Source organism: Seriola lalandi, unplaced genomic scaffold (genome assembly GCF_002814215.2).
Source record: "Seriola lalandi dorsalis isolate HSWRI2012SDOR001 ecotype SW California unplaced genomic scaffold, Sedor1 jcf7180002054582, whole genome shotgun sequence".
Taxonomy (NCBI): Eukaryota; Metazoa; Chordata; class Actinopteri; order Carangiformes; family Carangidae; genus Seriola; species Seriola lalandi.
The window spans coordinates 2,527,198-2,543,777 of NW_019525135.1; the positions used below are offsets into that span (position 1 = coordinate 2,527,198).

Below are 16,580 nucleotides of genomic sequence, written 5' to 3' on the forward strand. Positions count from 1 at the left end.
GGCTCACTGTCACACTTGGGTCATGACTTACTGGGATACTTGAATAAAACAGAGCCATTGTTAATGTTATTAGTAACAACAGTGCTTTTCCTATGACAAGTCAAAATATCTGCTGTGAAAAAGACCTGTTTAATTGCAGATAACAGGTTGCCATGGCAACAAAACATGCATCAAAAGAGACAGGACTTTTAGACTAATAAATCTTTATTCTTAATAAAATAATGTATGAGGTGGGATACATGGGTCAGAGTGGTCACAACATAACAACACATGGGCCTCAGCAACTGCTTTACAAACTGACTCTAACATGAGGAGCATATGGCGGGTAGTGACGTCATCCTTTGCATCATCACAGCATCTCCACTGAACCACCGGCTTGACTTTGCAACACTGAAAGTTTGTGCCTTATGGCACGTCGTAGATGGGATATATATACAGATTTCTGAGGAGGCATGTTAACCCAGGTCAAGTTTCCCTTCTTTCCCCCGGGCTGTTGCTGAAGAGCACATGCCCACATTGTAATTCACCATAAGCTGTTATCAACTCTATCACAAGAATTAAGACTTAAACAAAGCGAAGGGTTTCCTTTGGGACTGGGAGATTAGAAAGTTTATGTGAACTTCTTGATCTCGTCGTACAACACCAACACAAAGGCACCACCCATGCCTCTGATCACGTTGGACCAGGCACCCTTGAAGAAGGCTCTTGATCCCTCGTCCTTGAGGATCTTCCTCCAGCAGTCGAGTGTGCCCTTGTACATGATATCCGCTGTGGAAATTGAGACACAGATAGTAATGCGTAATTCCAATGGATGCATGCGTAAAATGCGCAATTGGGCCAAACTATTCAAATTCATCACTAAAAGGACATGTCTGATGCTCACCTCCTTTGCGTCCAGACTGCATCATCATACGACGTCTGACGGTGTCGAAGGGGTATGAGATAAGACCAGCTACAGCGGTGACAGTCTGGGCAATCATCCAGCTCACGACGATGTGCGTGTTCTTGGGATCTGGCAGCATGCCTGTATGAGGGAGAAGTTAAGCCACTCGTTCTTCACGAGAAAAGACACGAATACAATGTTAAACACATGTTTAATGTCGGGTCGAACAGATGTGCAGACCTTTGGCTGTGTCGAAGCATCCGAAGTAGGCCGCTCTGTAGATGATAATTCCCTGAACTGACACGTTGAAACCGAGGTAAAGACCCTTGAGGCCATCGGTCTTGAAGATTTTGGCGATGCAGTTTCCAAGACCGGTGAACTCTCTCTCAGCTGCGCCCTTACCGATGTCGGCAGCGAGTCTTGTTCTGGCGAAGTCAAGAGGATAGACGAAGCAGAGGGAAGTCGCACCAGCGGCACCGCCAGATGCCAAGTTGCCAGCGAAGTAACGCCAGAACTGTGTTTTTTGATCCACTCCACCGAGGAAGATCTTCTTGTACTTGTCTTTGAAGGCGAAGTTGAGGGCTTGGGTGGGGAAGTAACGGATCACATTGGCCAGGTTGCCTCTCCAGAAGGAAATAAAGCCCTGTTCCTTTGGAATCCTGTACACACAGTCCATGATCCCCTTGTACTGTGTCTCTACGGTGATCTGTTTGCTGGCATGCTGGACCTACAAATAATACAATACAATAAAGTTCATTAGAAAAAGACGATTACCCCTTAGTGTGATGGATTCACTAATAAAAGTTTTGTGTGCTAGGAACTTTGTCATCCCCAGATTTTTTAACAACAGAATATATTGTTTTGCATTTCACTTTTGATAACTTCGTGTATTTTCATAATCTTAGTCGATGTTTCATATTCTCCGTTCAGTCATTATGTACTGTAGTTGTAGCAGCAGCCTCCAGGCACTCTCCTGTCACTTGAGAATCGGCTGTGTATTAGATTACACACTCCAAGTTAAATTTAGCAATTCACTTACACTAAATATTACTGCGGTCATCTGTTATAAAGGAGTAATAATTCACTTTAAAAAACGTACAAACAGTACCGTAATCTATTATTATGACTGTGTTGCTTTAACGTATGACTCTTGCCATCATCATCATGGCAGCAGCATCGCGAAGAGCAGTGCGTAAAACCATCTCCACTTAAACGCAGGACCTCTCACATGCCCCTTGACATTACGCACCAGATCAAATGAACCTACTCCTTGGACAATTAGACTTTTCTTCCATTAAAACAAATTCCACTGTTACATTTTGGTGTTAGGTTGATCAGCTATCCAGAATTTACGCACACTTTTACGCACAAAACAGTGAACATGCTATCATGATATAGGTAACAGTTGCTTCAATTATTTTACCTGCAGCAACAACTTGACTCTCTCAATAGGAGCAACAGCTGTTTTGGAGATGGCAGCGGCAATGCCACCAGCCAAAAAGTCCTTCATGAAACTAACCACCGCGTCCGACATGGTTGGATGTTTCTTGTTCAAACCTGTAACCCTTGACTCTTCCAAACCTCACCAAGGTCCTTAAGGAAACCCAACGCCCCTTCAAGTGGACGAGGCTCCTCCATCCGTCCTAATATATCGGCGCCAATTATCGCGAGAATTTTGAGTGATGGATTAGCATTTTGTCAAACAGATAAACGACATTGAATAAATATCCGAGGTTGAAGGTCAAGACATGCGCCATGTTCATGTCATGTCCTAGCCGGGGGACGTTTAAAGGACACAATCTGTGTAATTTGATTACAATTAAAACGAAGATTTATTTGTACTATAATCTAATCCACATCATGGTAATTTAAAAACAAAAACCTGCTGGTAAACAGCCTTCTCACCCACAATCCAAACATACACTTGTGGGGTCAACTGAGTTTCCAAAATCCTTCGAATGAAATAAGGAATTATGGAAGTGCATCTAAATAAGGAATCAACTGTGGTTTTTACATTTGTAAAGTAATCTTATAGTGTATAGACCATTTTAACAATGGCAGACAAGGTGTGATATGACTCTGACAAATACACAGAAAGTCACGCAGTGTTTTTCTTCATTTGATTAATTTCACACAAAGCTGTTCTCAGGCTTCTTACTAGAAGCAACGCAAACGTAAAACCGATTTTCATTCAACCAAGCAGTGATGTCACTTAAGTTGGAAAAACAACCTGTTGATTCTGGGTCAGAGGTCAGGTGCTTAGGAAACTTTTTTTATGATAAAAGGAAAAAAAGTTGAAAGTATTCGACTGAATCACCATCCACAATACTTTACTTTGATTTGTATAATCGATTTGATTTTCCACTCCAGGCATGGACAGCTTTGCTGCACATCCATTTTTGGCACCTGTTGGAAACCTGCCTAGATCAGAAGTAGATTAGACAGAGTAAGACTGGAAAAGACCTTTTTTCTTTCAAAGCGATCATGCCTCCAGCAAACGAGTCGAATGGTTTCGCTCAATTTTGTTGTGAAAAAAAAATCTGGTCCTGACTGACTTGAGACGTGAGATATCACAAGATCTGACATGAAAACGCAATTTGATCCAAACTGGTAAACCGGCCAGCTTGGCTTGGTTTTGTTCCACTGACGAGTCGTTGGACATAACGTACTACAGCCCCCAGTCCGCCAGTGTGGCTGGATTCCAAGACTACTTCATTCATATAATTACAAAACGTACGACTTTCAGTTGGCTGTCAAGATTTTTTACAATAACGGGCATTAAAAAGGCACGTCTATACAAACAAATCAGGCAATAACAATACGTGTCAAAATCATAGTCTATATGAAAATTAAAAAATAAATAAATAAAAGTTTAACAGTTTCTCATAGACTCAATAAATTAAACTAAAATGTAAATGCAATCAAATAAGTGAAGCTGTCATGTTTTTGAGGTTTCATCCTCTTGGTCTTCCCTGCAGGACTTTCACCACCTCTCCTTGGCCACTTGGTGGCGCTCTTTGACTGTGTTGCTTCATAGGCAAACTTCACAAAAAGTTTCATGATGTTTCTTAACGGGTTAATATCAAAGTAGTAAAACTCAGCACTTATACTAATAGTATTAGTACTCATTTATACCAATCATAATAGATAAAAACTTGTACTTGATGGCAGCAAATCTAAGTTTCACAGTGTTCCTCTGATGTTAGACGTCACTACTCATATTTTTATCCAGCTGATCCTATTTTATTTTGTTTTATAGATTATTTATATTTTATAGTAATATTTAAAGACTTATTGAGGGAATTGTAACTGTTTGGTATCCTGTTGACAACAGGATTAAAACAACTTTGAGACCTCCTCTCATAATCCATCTTAATCTATACAGACTGAACTGTGGTAATTGAGTCCAGTATGTAGCCTATGTTTCTAGTATGCAGATCTTCCAATCTCCGTGCTGCTCTGTTGTGTTTTCTGGACTGTTCAGTGGGTGGCAGTAGAGAGCTGGGTTACGTTCAAGAGCATCACTAACCTCCCCACATAGCAAATGTGGTACCCAGTGAAAACAGGTGCTTTTTTTCATCGTTTACTCCCGCTCCATACATAACAATACAAATAATGCACCACTTTACTTGTTCCCCACAGTGAAACACTTAAGTAGCTCCCACCAGCCAGGTCAGAGGTCAGGCTCAGCTGCAGGGCTGCAGCCGAAGAGCTGGTTAGGGATTCAGCATCTTGTTCATCTTGTTGCCTTCAGTAAGGCAGGTGCTAGCTGACACAGGGGCTTGCACCTGCTTTTTGGCAAGAAAAAGTCATACTCACAGCACATAGACTTAGGTCTACTCAACTCCCGGTTAATTCGGCTTTGTCAATTCACATCTTTCTCCTCTAAAGCATCCTCATTGTAAGCTGTCGTGGACGGCCTGATTTTATACATTTGTTTATTTTATTTTTTTAGACATTTATTCATTTTTAAGGAAATTATATCTCCGTCAATGTTGGTTTGGAAATGTAGAATTAAATTACTTCATAGTTTAGAATTTGTCGAATAACCAACAATTTTGTTATTATTGATGATGTAGAGTGAGTTTTGTATCTGCAAATTTGTCTCATATTATTTCAAAGAAGAATTTTTTGTTCTTATTCTTTGTAAAACTCACCAACAGTCATTCAATTATTATCTAAAAATATCTAGATCATTAGCATGGTCAGATGATATTTTGCAGAGTATGTTGTTCTACAAATCATCTGGATCAGAAAATTTGCTTTTCATATTATTTTCAGAAAAAGCTGTTTAATGCCGTGTTTAGTGCTGTTGATTCTCTTTTTGTACTGTTATTTAAATCTGATCTAGATTTGCGAAAGTCGTTGCTCAGTAACCTTGGATCTTGGAGGTTGAGGGAGGGGTCATGGAGGGGGTGTGGGCTTGGATTTGCATTTTGAGTATGAAGAGCTGCAGGTGTCAGACAGTTAGACCCCCCCCGCCACACACATAAACATGCACACACGCATACACAAAGCCGTTACGCACGGCTCTTACACCAATACAGTCACTGATTTTATATGTTAAGAAGCAACTGTGAAAAGCATCTTTTTCTTCGTCTGATCCCCTACTGTCTATCTCAGACCAGTAAAGACTGGAAGACAATGGAGATTATGAATGTCAGACAGGGTTAAAACCACAGATATTAGGGTCAAAACTCACCAGCATGGGACCACTGGTTGCTTCTGACTCCAACAGTTTCAGACTGGTCATTTCTGGTTAGGATATTATTTTGCCATAAAATAATAGTTAAAGCTTTGAAAACCTGACATTCTATTATGATTGTGAAAGATATGACACTAAGAAATGATAAGAGAGTTGAAACACAGAGTTATGTTAAGATTTAACTTAAACTGCAGCAAACAATATAATTATGCATATAATATATTATCCATTGTATTGCGCCTTTAGGAGCTAAATCACAGCAGCTGTTCTTCAGAGACCACATAGATAGTGATCATAACAATACAAAACATACAATTACATTGACAATGACATTCCAAAGATGAGAACATCAATGTGTTAGTCATCTCTTGTACTTTCTGACTTCCTTACACTGTCTGTGGAAACCAACCCACACCCATTATATCCCACTAAGACATAAATCTTTAAAAAATGGTTTCATTTTTAAAAAAGGCAAACTAATTCCCTGAAACAGCTGTGCACTGTAGTTTTTAGGAAACGTAGAAGTAAAAGAAGAAACTAGTGAATTTGTTGAGAACTATCTTTTTTCTTCCGTGGACATTTGTTGCACTTGTGTGTCATGAGTATTACTCAAGAATAAACCACCAAGCCCACGTTAACTGTAACAAAGTAACATGTCACCCAGTACAACATTGTGGCTCATCGATAATAGTTTTTTCTTTTGGACAAAAAGTCCAAAATCAACAGGGTTTTTTAATACTGTACATTCAAATAAACTTTACACAACATTATGTGTCTCTGGTATAAACGATAATGCAAGCAGCTTTATCCTGTAGGTTTTACACAGGGATATACATCAAAAAAAGCTCAGCCCCTTCCGAAGAGAAGATCACGTTGGCTGTTTATACCCTCACAATGCTTGATCCCATGAGTCTCCTGTTTAAAGTCACTCTAGTACAATCCTCTTGCCTCAAATCCAACCGGCTGGGATGCACACTGAGTTCCCCTGAGCAGACAGAGAGGCTGAGCTCTCCAGGGCTCAGGGGGAAGGAGATTATTTAAGTGTTTCCCCTCTCTTCTCCTTGGTGCCATTATTGGCTCTTGGCCTGTTTTCATTAACGTTAAATAGGCTGACTGAGGACAATATGAGTCAAAGGCACATGGGTGTCTCTGTGGGTAAAAAAAAAAAAAGAAAAAGAAGAGAAAGACAGCATCATGCAGCTGACGTTTCTCACCCGCAGTCAGGGCAGTGCCCACGGCAGAGCAGCCAAGGTAGACAAACACACGCACATAAACACACACTCCTCTGGAGGAGGAGGAGAAATCCCCATGACCAATCAGGAAGACCTGGAGACACACAGTCAGTGGGGGACGAAGGGATGGACATGGCGGGAGTGGGGGTGGAGGGTGAGGGGGAGAGAGAGAAGAGGTTCAAGAGAAACATGGGTGGGGTGAAAATTAAAAATGGGAGAGAGGGAATTTGTGAGCAGATCTAGGGCTGAGGAAAGAGAGAGAGAGGACAAGTGTTAAGAGAAGGAAGCCTGAGGTTGGAGGATGGGAGTCAGTGATAATGTTTGGGAGACAGTTGTCCATTATGTTATCATCAGAAAAATACTTAGGAGACTTGGCAGAACATGTTGGTTAAATGTCATCTCACATAGTGTAAATATACATTACAGTATATACCTGAAAATACCATAAAGACACATTTGTTTCCCATAGTAAATCTTTCCTTTATTACATATCTTTACTAATTAGTTGACACAGCTTTGCATCTGACTCAAGACACTTTAGATATGTATAACAAAATACATACTATAAAATAAAATGTACTGCTTTTACGGTTAAGAGTGTGCAGGCTCCAAAAGTCACACTGTTTATACTTGAGCTCTGAAGTTGGGATTTAGAGACAGCAGAGCAGGCAGACGCTTCACAGATTAAGTTCCCTAAATTGGATAAATTAGACAAAGTAAACTTTGCTCACAGTTCATTTTCAGTGTTTAGGGAGGCTGTAGGATGAGAATAATTGGGATCAGTTCAAACAGAGGAGACATTGTGTGTGTGTGTGTGTCTGTGTGATAAGATAAATACACACACATAGTGTTATCCCCTTCTACCACTTCATAAACTTATTTGTAGTATTGTTTTTCCCCTGTTAATTATTCAAATAAAACAGCCTGCTGAGGAGAAATGGTTTTCTCCTCAATAGTTTTCTTTTCTGGAGAAGAGAATGGTATAATGGTACATTTTTGTAATTTTGTTGCTTTCTTTAGCTTGTATTCAAAAGTACTTGTACGCTATATTTTGTAAAAACAGGCAAATCATTTGAACTGATCATGTATCAATCTATGCAATGTGCATAATCCAGATAAAGTTTTAGGTTTTATTCAAAAATATATAATATATCAAAATATCATTCACTTCCACCAATTAATCATGTAATTCTTGGGTATTCGAAATATTAGCACAGCCATAGGATTTTTTGCAACAACCCCCACAACATGACATGAAGCTAGAACAAAAGCTCTCATGTCTTTGCTGTAATGTTTCAGTCTCTTGAGCCTCCTGCTCCGTCGTCTCCCTTACACCGAAATGTAGACATTTTTAAACAGCAGCACTCATCTCTCACTCATGATAAAAGAATTCCACTTGGGCTGGCGTTCGCTCAAGAAAACCTAATCAATCCAGAGCAGTAATATACTTGTAGCACCCTCAAGATGATGGTTCTTTACACAAAAGTGTGTGAACTTCATTCATCCATTCTTAAGTCTTCTCAGAAAGACAACAACCTCTTCATACCTCAAGGCCTCATTTAAAACGGATTCTGAGCCCTCGTAACGGCCCTTAGTCCCAAATTAGTGTCGTCATTTTAGCTGTGAAATAATCTCATCTGGAATTAGAGTTTGTAATGAGGAACACTTTGTCACACACAGTTTGTCAAGAGTTTAACATGTAGTGGCTCCATTGTGTGAAAGTGCTGGTATGTATGTAAATTTATTGGTTTTCTCATGGGCATTATGTTGTAGAGAGGTTCTGCACCTTTTTCCTCGTGGAGAGAACATCTTTTATGTTCTTCTTGTATTCAGTAAAAAGGGGAGACTTCACTCAATTATAAACAGGAAGACTTTAGAAAATGTAAATCCCTTGTTGCTGCATCTTCTTATCTTTATTGCACACATATTACTCAGAAAATATCAGTTAACTGTGTTAAGAAATGAAGAACAACATGCTCTCATTTGAGAAGCTGTAACTAAGTGGTTCCAAAAACCTTAGTTTCAGTTGACTCACTAATTAACTGACTAACCGCTTCAGCTCTAATCAACACCTCATCAGACACTGAACATTATAGGCTTATGTAACATTTATTGGGATGTGATCGTATTGGTTTATTCTGTATTGTAAAGTATTTGTGTTTTATTGTAGAATTGCCTTTGATGACAGGAATGACCTGCCCGAGCAGCTTTTTAAAACTAACGTTTTATGGACTTGTATATCAATATTTTTTCATTTTTATGGCTGATATCTCATCATGTTTTATGTTTGCTGAATTTTTATTTTATGTGCACTTTACTGGTTGTGCAGTTTATTTTATTCATGTTCCTTTGTTTAACTGTTTGTTTCATGTAAATCACTTGTGATAATTAAGAAGATTATGTAAAAATTAATTCTAAAAGTAGCTTGAGCACCACTCTGTGTGCACTAAATATAATTAAATAACTCATAAATGGTTTGGACAAATGTTTCCCAGGTGAGGTATGGAACAGGTATACAGATATTTCCAATTTCTAGGCTATAATTTGACTATAACTAAAATGCTTTAATCATTAGAAGAGTGATTTTGTTTTTCAGATATTTTTTCTACACCAAAGGTGAGTGAAAACTTTTTTTTACACTTGTATGTTTTATTGATTTCTTCACATTGACCCATTAATATAGGCTATCATTTAAATGCAAAAACACCAAGTTAATGTCACAAAAGTTCAGCCAAATCTAGGCTAATGTCTTTATGCTCTTCTTGTCTTTGTTGAAACATGGTTTAGATTATCTGAAAACCTTAAAAGTAGATTAGTTTAAAGAAAAAAAAAAAGCCTTAACACCATTGATAAATCAATTTGTTTTGATTTCAGATTCTGTGTCAGTGTATGTGCGCGTGCATGGGTGTGTGTAGTGTGCTTGTGTGTTAGTGACAATGCATCACTGACCCTTTGATTGGGGGATAAGTCGCCGCTTGTGCGTCCATCTTGATTTGATGGCCGGAGAGAGGGCTGATTGACCCCGTGACCTTCCTGCGTGGGGCGACGCTCCTCGGTGTCCGGAGCTCCTGTCAGCGGGTTAATGAGCGACGGCTGCTCGGGGCACGCTGGGCCTTGGCTAAGTGACCGGGCCGGATGACCACCCTCTGCTCTGACCCTTACGCCTCTCTACGGCCATCAGTTAAACACCCCCTCCTCCGCCTCTGCCTCCGCCTCCGCCACCACCTCCACCCAACACCCGTCTTCCTCCTGTCCCGTCCGCAGACTTGATGCCTAGGTTTGTACAGCTGCTCCACACTGGTCAACAACGGATATGCTCACTACCCGTTTGTAATGACATTTTGGGAGGAAGCAATTCATTACAAATGTTATATCATATTAACATAGATATTGACAGCAGCCATTTATGCATACGTGCATAACATCGACCTAGATCAGTGGAATCTAGTTTATATAGTAGTAGTACATTATAAAGAAATACATGTATTGAGAATATAGTAATATATCATGAAAACAATATAATATTGTGTTGTCAAGCATACGTTTTCTGTTATGGATGCTTCATATAGCGAGTTATAGCTGGTAACACATACATGAACAACTTGAAAAATCCTTAAATCTGCAGTTACATTATAAAGTGTTGTAAAGCATCTACTCATTGTTACTTCTCCACTCAAAAAGAACGACCTTTAGGCTTCCAAAAGTGTATCCTCCTTAAACATAATTTACTGTCTTATTAATACTTAACATTTAACTCCACACTTGATGGATTATTATAAATGACCCTTCAAATTTTATTGCATTTTAGAAAGTCATTTATAAAGGATCATGACGTATTCACTTTATAATAAGCCATCAGGCCTGGAGCCTTTATGTTATATTGTTGTCTTGTTATATGTTGTTATAAATGGCTTACTATGAACATTTATAAATGATTGATTCACCATTATCAACAACTTACAAACCTTTAAAAGTATTAATAAGTAGAAAGTGTCACCAAATGTAATTCTCAAAACATTTTGATGCTTTAATGACAAGAAGTTATCATGTCCTGTCTTCTGTTGGACACAAAATGTTTTCTATTCCAAAACATAAATGGAATACAGAACAATATTTGTTTCATTAATGAGTATAGGACCGGGATAATTTAAGATTGATTAAGTAACAGCAATAAATATACATTAACAAGGAATATAAAAGCAACTACACAGAAAAAGCTATTATGAACACCAAGTCTACTTCAATAATTCCACTAATGCTATCGCTCTAAGCCTCATGAAAAAACAAACATCTCATTCTTTTTTTATTGTATTATGGGTTGTTGTGTCATCAGGAAGTAAAGGTTGTCATTTGCTATATTTTCTGCACCTCATACAAATTCTGACTCTGCTTTTATCCTTTACTTTTATGTGTAAACTTTTCTTGTTTGTGTTAACTTCTCCTATGAGGTCAGCAGATTTGGCCCACGATGCAACAGCCTCCTTTCTCGGTGCACGTGAAGTCTCGGGGCCTCACCACGGCGAGCAAAAGCGCAGCTGAAGGTGGCCCATCCCAGTGCTGGACGTTTGTTAAAGTGAACAGGGTAATGAATTTTAAACTGCTATAGTAACAGCTCTCAGACATGTGGTTTTAGTGTGTGAGCATGGGTGAGTGGGTGGGCGTGTGTGTGTGTGCGGTTGGGATTTGCAGTTTGTGTCTGTGTCTATGTATCTGTATGAATGTAGGGGGATATGTGCATAAATGGGGGAGGGGGCTGGGAGTCAGGCTCTGTGTATGTGTGAGTGTATGTGCCGAGGATAAAGACCTAGCAAACCAGCCTGGCTTAGTTGACAGGTGACAAGGGTTGTTTTGAATGGGGATTTTGTAATACCAACAGTGAGGAAAAAGCCGGGGTACCAAGGGACTTCTGAAAAGAGAGAAAAAGGACTTTTCTTCTGGCAGTGAAGGAAGAGAGAAAAGGCCATGAAGGCTTCGAGGGACTTAGGGATCCCACTAATCAAACTGCTCCACCGTCTAGCGCACTCATTTTTATTCAAAACGTAGAAATGCTAAATCATTCCAATCGGATTGATCCCTGTGTCAGTGCTTGTGTGGCATTTTCATTCTGGTCTCTCCGCCGTGTCCTCAACTTTGACATATCAGTCAAGCAAGGACAGGGCCGTTACAAAGAGGACTGATCCAGAGGCAGCCTAATGGTTAAGAAGTGGCATTTTAAATGTTGTTTGTAAATTTGCATAAATTAACTGGGCGCTCTTGAAACGAACCGCTGCAAAACGTTTCGTCTTTGAAAGATTTTACCACAAAATTTGACAGAATAAAAGCCTGCAGCTTCAAACACAGATACAGTGAAGTGGGTTGACTTGGCCCTTCACACTGTAGGATATTTGTCTGTATTGTTTGTCAAACAGAAGGGCCTGTAATTACATTGTGCATGATATTGTTAAATAGATTGTGTGTGGGTGTGTGCAACAACACACAATGTAAATTAATTCATTACTCAACTAAACAAACATGCCGTAGTCCTGCCATGATTTCTGGATATTTGGTTTTCAGTTAGAGTTGAAGTTTGTTTATGTTTTTCAGAATAATTCTGAACACACAAATAAATAAATGACAAAACTGTAGTATCATATATCACACTGAGAAGTAGTTCGTATATTTCACATTCAAACCCTGCATTTCAGGTTTTTCAGGTTATCATGGAAACACAGTTGTCTGTCTGTCTGTGTGTGTGTGGTGTCCTACATGTGTGTGTATGTGTGGGGCAGTTGGTATAATATCTGAATGATGAGTGTCAGAGGGTGGCACTCACATGTTCTTGGGATTTCTGTCAGTGACACGTTTGCAAAGTTGGATTTCACTAATGTAAAAGTTCACTTTCTTCAGCTCAGTCTCAGATTCAGCCTGTGTGACAGTTTGTAAAGATCATATTGAAGAGGAACCTCTTTTCTCTTCTGTACACATAGGTCAGTTTACTAGTTATGAGAGGTGCTACTCAGCCTTTGAAAACAGATACATATCTTCTTTTTTAAGTTTGGGAACTCTGAGTCAAATTCAAGAGTTACCTTGGCTTGGGCTGGGAGGTGAGGATTTGTAGAACAAAAATATTTAAAAATTATCCAGGCAGGGAGGGTCGAACAAAAACATGCTACTGGTTTGGGAAATGAACGACCATGCATTTTTGTATCAGCACTAAAGATCCAAATGGATGTTGATTAAAATTCAGGATATACTAGCTTCTTTTTTTTTACACTGACTCTTGTAACAACTCAACTTTATGCAGTGTAATGTTAAATTGTTGGACTTCCCCTTTAAGGACAGCCATTCATTTTCATTCGCCCTGTGAAGTCCATTCAGGGGTTACTCAACATTTTTTACCATATTAACATGTACCATGTAGACATACATTTGCCTTTTAACCCTGCTTAGTACAAAACTGGACAAATGCCCCATACTAACAATATACCTATTGACTTAGTGACTTAGTTAATGACTTAGCTCTATGATGGACAGGTAACCTGAGGACAGTGTTTACCTTACTTCTCTCAATATATGCTGGGATATACTATACATTATTGTCAATATGAGCAATTAGATAAAGACTGTGAATAAATGACAGCTTAATAAATTAATTACATAGAAAATATAAAAAATGTTTATCTGTACCCAAAACCCAAGCAGCACATTGACGTTTGAACTACCCACCGTAGGTACTAGTAACTAATGTGTAATTATGCTGTGAATGATAGCAGTATACATCATGATAATATAATATTTCTATTTTAACCCTTGTGCCTTACTTTCTCATTTCTGGGGCACACACGGAACCCACTGCTTGAAAATATCAATAAATCAAACACTCCCTCTAACTCCCTTTGAATATTTTTTTTGAATATATATTATTTTTCTTTGCCAACAAGTCATGGCACAGACAAAGGAATACATAGTATGTGATCTTACACACTGCGCTGTTCCTGTATTTCAAGGTCTAACTCTGTTTTACCTTTTCCAAAACTCCAATAACATAAATCCAAACAGACCTATATGTGATTTGGGAGTTCTGTATAAAAAGTAATGTCAACACCACTGAGCCTATAAAAACCCATGGTATTCCACCATGTTTTAAGGCGAAGGTCTCTGAGACCCCAAATAGAATATATATTCATTTGTCATCTTTTGTTGTGGAGTTATGAAAGACGTTGTCATTTCAAAATCTTTTATAAGCAATTCTCATAAAATTAGAAAAAGTTATGGGTTATTGAGCCGATAAATGATGTTAATTACATTTTTTGAGCTGTTTAACATGAAAATTGGGTTAAGCAAATATATCGCTGAATTGTTGGGTAATTATTGTATGAGTTGCTACATAAACTGTAATCACTCTTAATCTAGGAACATATTACATGTTGCATTCAGAAAGGACTGTTATTGCATCCATGTACCTATTAATAAGTTGCACATCATTGCATTTCGACATTATGCACAGTCGTTACACTCTGAGCTCCGCTGAGTGTGTTCACCTCAGTAACATCAGAGTGGATTAGTGGCAGGAGTGAACACAGAAATTAGTAATTGTATTTAAAAGAGACAAGTTTTTAGGGTTAAACACCCCTGCTGTGACCCAGCCTGTCCAACGGAGAACATTTACCCAGGCAAACAGTGGCCTCTCCCCTACCCCCACCTCCGCTTCCACCCCACCACACCCACTATAGTGGCTTGTACCACCCCAGGAATAAAAAGAGGAGCACTGACTCAACTCTCATCCTTTCCACCACCATTCGAGATTAAATCATGAAATCATTTAGTGTTTGTGTGGTCTTCCCTGACTATGAGGAGAAAGGATGGACTGGGTGGAGAGAGAGAGGAGCTCGAGTCAGTGTGTGGGAACCACATAGGGAGAAATCCCTGGCTGATCCTGGCCAAGACACTTTGTTTTTCCTCCCCTCTGTTCCCACCCCTTCCCTCCCTCTCTTTCTCTCCATCCATTTTTGGGTTTTCATTTTTTATTCATAGGTTGATCGTGGTGGAGGGAAGGGTGTCAAAAAAGCAGGGGGCTGTGTGTGTGTGTGTGTGTGTGTGTGTGTGTGTGTGTGTGTGTATAGCAGGAAGGGATTGTTAGTCGGCTGATGCCAGTGGATGTAGGTGCAGGCTTGCCAACAATAGCCACAGTGTTGTTTGGGTAGTTGCGTCCAGGACTCTTGGACATTCTTCCCATGTCAGTATAATCACTACTGGGAGGTAGCTCCATTACGGATTACCATATCATTAATAGTATCCATGACTTTTGTTCAAAGGCTACTTGTGTAATGTTGCCTTGTGGATGACGGCTAATCCGCTGAGCTGCAGCTGTAGGAAAGAAGAGGGGTAGATCCCACCATCAGTTTCTCTCTCTGCCTCACATAGACACACACATATAGACTCACACACACACACACACACAACTCCACACATGCAAACACATATAGAGGCATCTCTCTGTCCAGGCCCACGGGGATCAGGCCACTGAAAGACAGATACAAACAACAGTCAAATACAAAGTTCCCCCCATAGAGAAAAAGAAACATCCATTCTACACTTCCCAACTGATCCCCTCCTTAAAGCCAAAGACCAACCCCCCGCCTCCCCCCTTTCTGTCCCCTCTCCTCCCCGATCCCTGAGTTGGCTCTCGTCCTCCCATTAAAGCCCCTCCGCTCTTTAGCGCAGCCCTCCTCTCAGATGGTGGGCCAGATTAGGAGGGGAACAATAACAGTTTTCAATGTAAAATGTGCATCTTGTTAGTCCTTTTTCTCTCCTCTCCTATCTTATGATGGGGAGAGAAAAGGAGAAGCGTAAGCGGCCATTCAGAAAGTTATCTGTGGGTGTCTTCTCTCCACAAACGCTGGCTTGTTCAGTGGCTGTTTTTAATCCTCCCATTTCTCTCGACCGCTGGATTTTAGCAGAGAATGCTTTTTTTGGAAACATTTTTGTTTGGTTTTTCTCAGCCAGTGTTTCCATAGGCGTTGACCTCCGGTGGATAGTTTCAAATGGCTTTATCTTTATGGATTTCTCCAACAATACTACTTCTAGAGGCGTTTGCACTCTAATAATTTGAGTTCTGATGATTTTAGGTTAAATTTTTAGGTCAAATTTTTAAATTGAAAAATAATTTGCAACCCACCCCTTGTCATACAAATTTCAGTTTAAAAAAAAAAAAAGTTTACTTTACTAACCTCTTGTCTATCAATAAGAGCAGAAGATGTTTGTTAAACCAACTATGTGCTATTGTCTCTTAAACCTTTTGAAATATTTTCAAATTAAATGGGATAAACACAGCAAATATGTATATTGTCTTTACAAAAAGAATGTACAAAAGTTATGTACATTTATTCTGAATGGATAATATAAAGTGCGGTTGAAGACGCTTTATACAGATTAACGTCTGATACCAAACGAGGTCAAATTGAATCTGTCTGTTCAGAGGATCAGTTTAGTTGTTGTTGCTTTGAATGGATCCCAGCCTGAGAGTCACCCCCGATGTTGGCACATGGGCAGGGAGAGCTGCCAAATCTGAGTGCAGCAGATACCGCTGAATGATGCACTCTCAAGCCCTTGTTTGTTTTCCTAATGGGCATTAATGTTGGGCATAAAAAACACTCCTTTGTGTGTGTGTTTGTGTGTGTGTGTGTGTGTGTGTGTGTGTGTGTGTGTGTGTGTGTGTGTGTGTGTGTGTTGGCTTCGTACTGATAGCAGGAGATCAGTGGAGGCAGCAGGATTTATATTC

The 16,580-nt window shown here is 39.5% G+C and overlaps 1 protein-coding gene across 1 annotated transcript; it reads right to left on the bottom strand.

Annotated features, from left to right (window-relative positions):
• Positions 1-186: 186 nt before the first annotated feature.
• On the bottom strand, positions 187-2,515 carry slc25a4 (solute carrier family 25 member 4). The gene is made up of 4 exons (XM_023418547.2): positions 2,307-2,515; positions 1,124-1,610; positions 884-1,024; positions 187-768 (listed from the first exon to the last, which is right to left on the bottom strand). Exons 1-4 carry the CDS (start codon positions 2,415-2,417, stop codon positions 611-613), a joined length of 897 nt encoding a protein of 298 aa, XP_023274315.1. The 5' UTR covers positions 2,418-2,515; the 3' UTR covers positions 187-610.
• Between the last annotated feature and the right edge of the window lie 14,065 nt (positions 2,516-16,580).

What these genes read in the sequence shown, in the direction of transcription:
- slc25a4 (XM_023418547.2), bottom strand. Translation starts at nt 2,417, where the DNA reads ATGTCGGACGCGGTGGTTAGTTTCATGAAGGACTTTTTGGCTGGTGGC. An exon ending in GAGTCAAGTTGTTGCTGCAG is followed by an intron (nt 1,611 to 2,306) that starts GTAAAATAATTG and finishes TATTATTTGTAG; the next exon opens with GTCCAGCATGCCAGCAAACA. An exon ending in ATGCTTCGACACAGCCAAAG is followed by an intron (nt 1,025 to 1,123) that starts GTCTGCACATCT and finishes TCCCTCATACAG; the next exon opens with GCATGCTGCCAGATCCCAAG.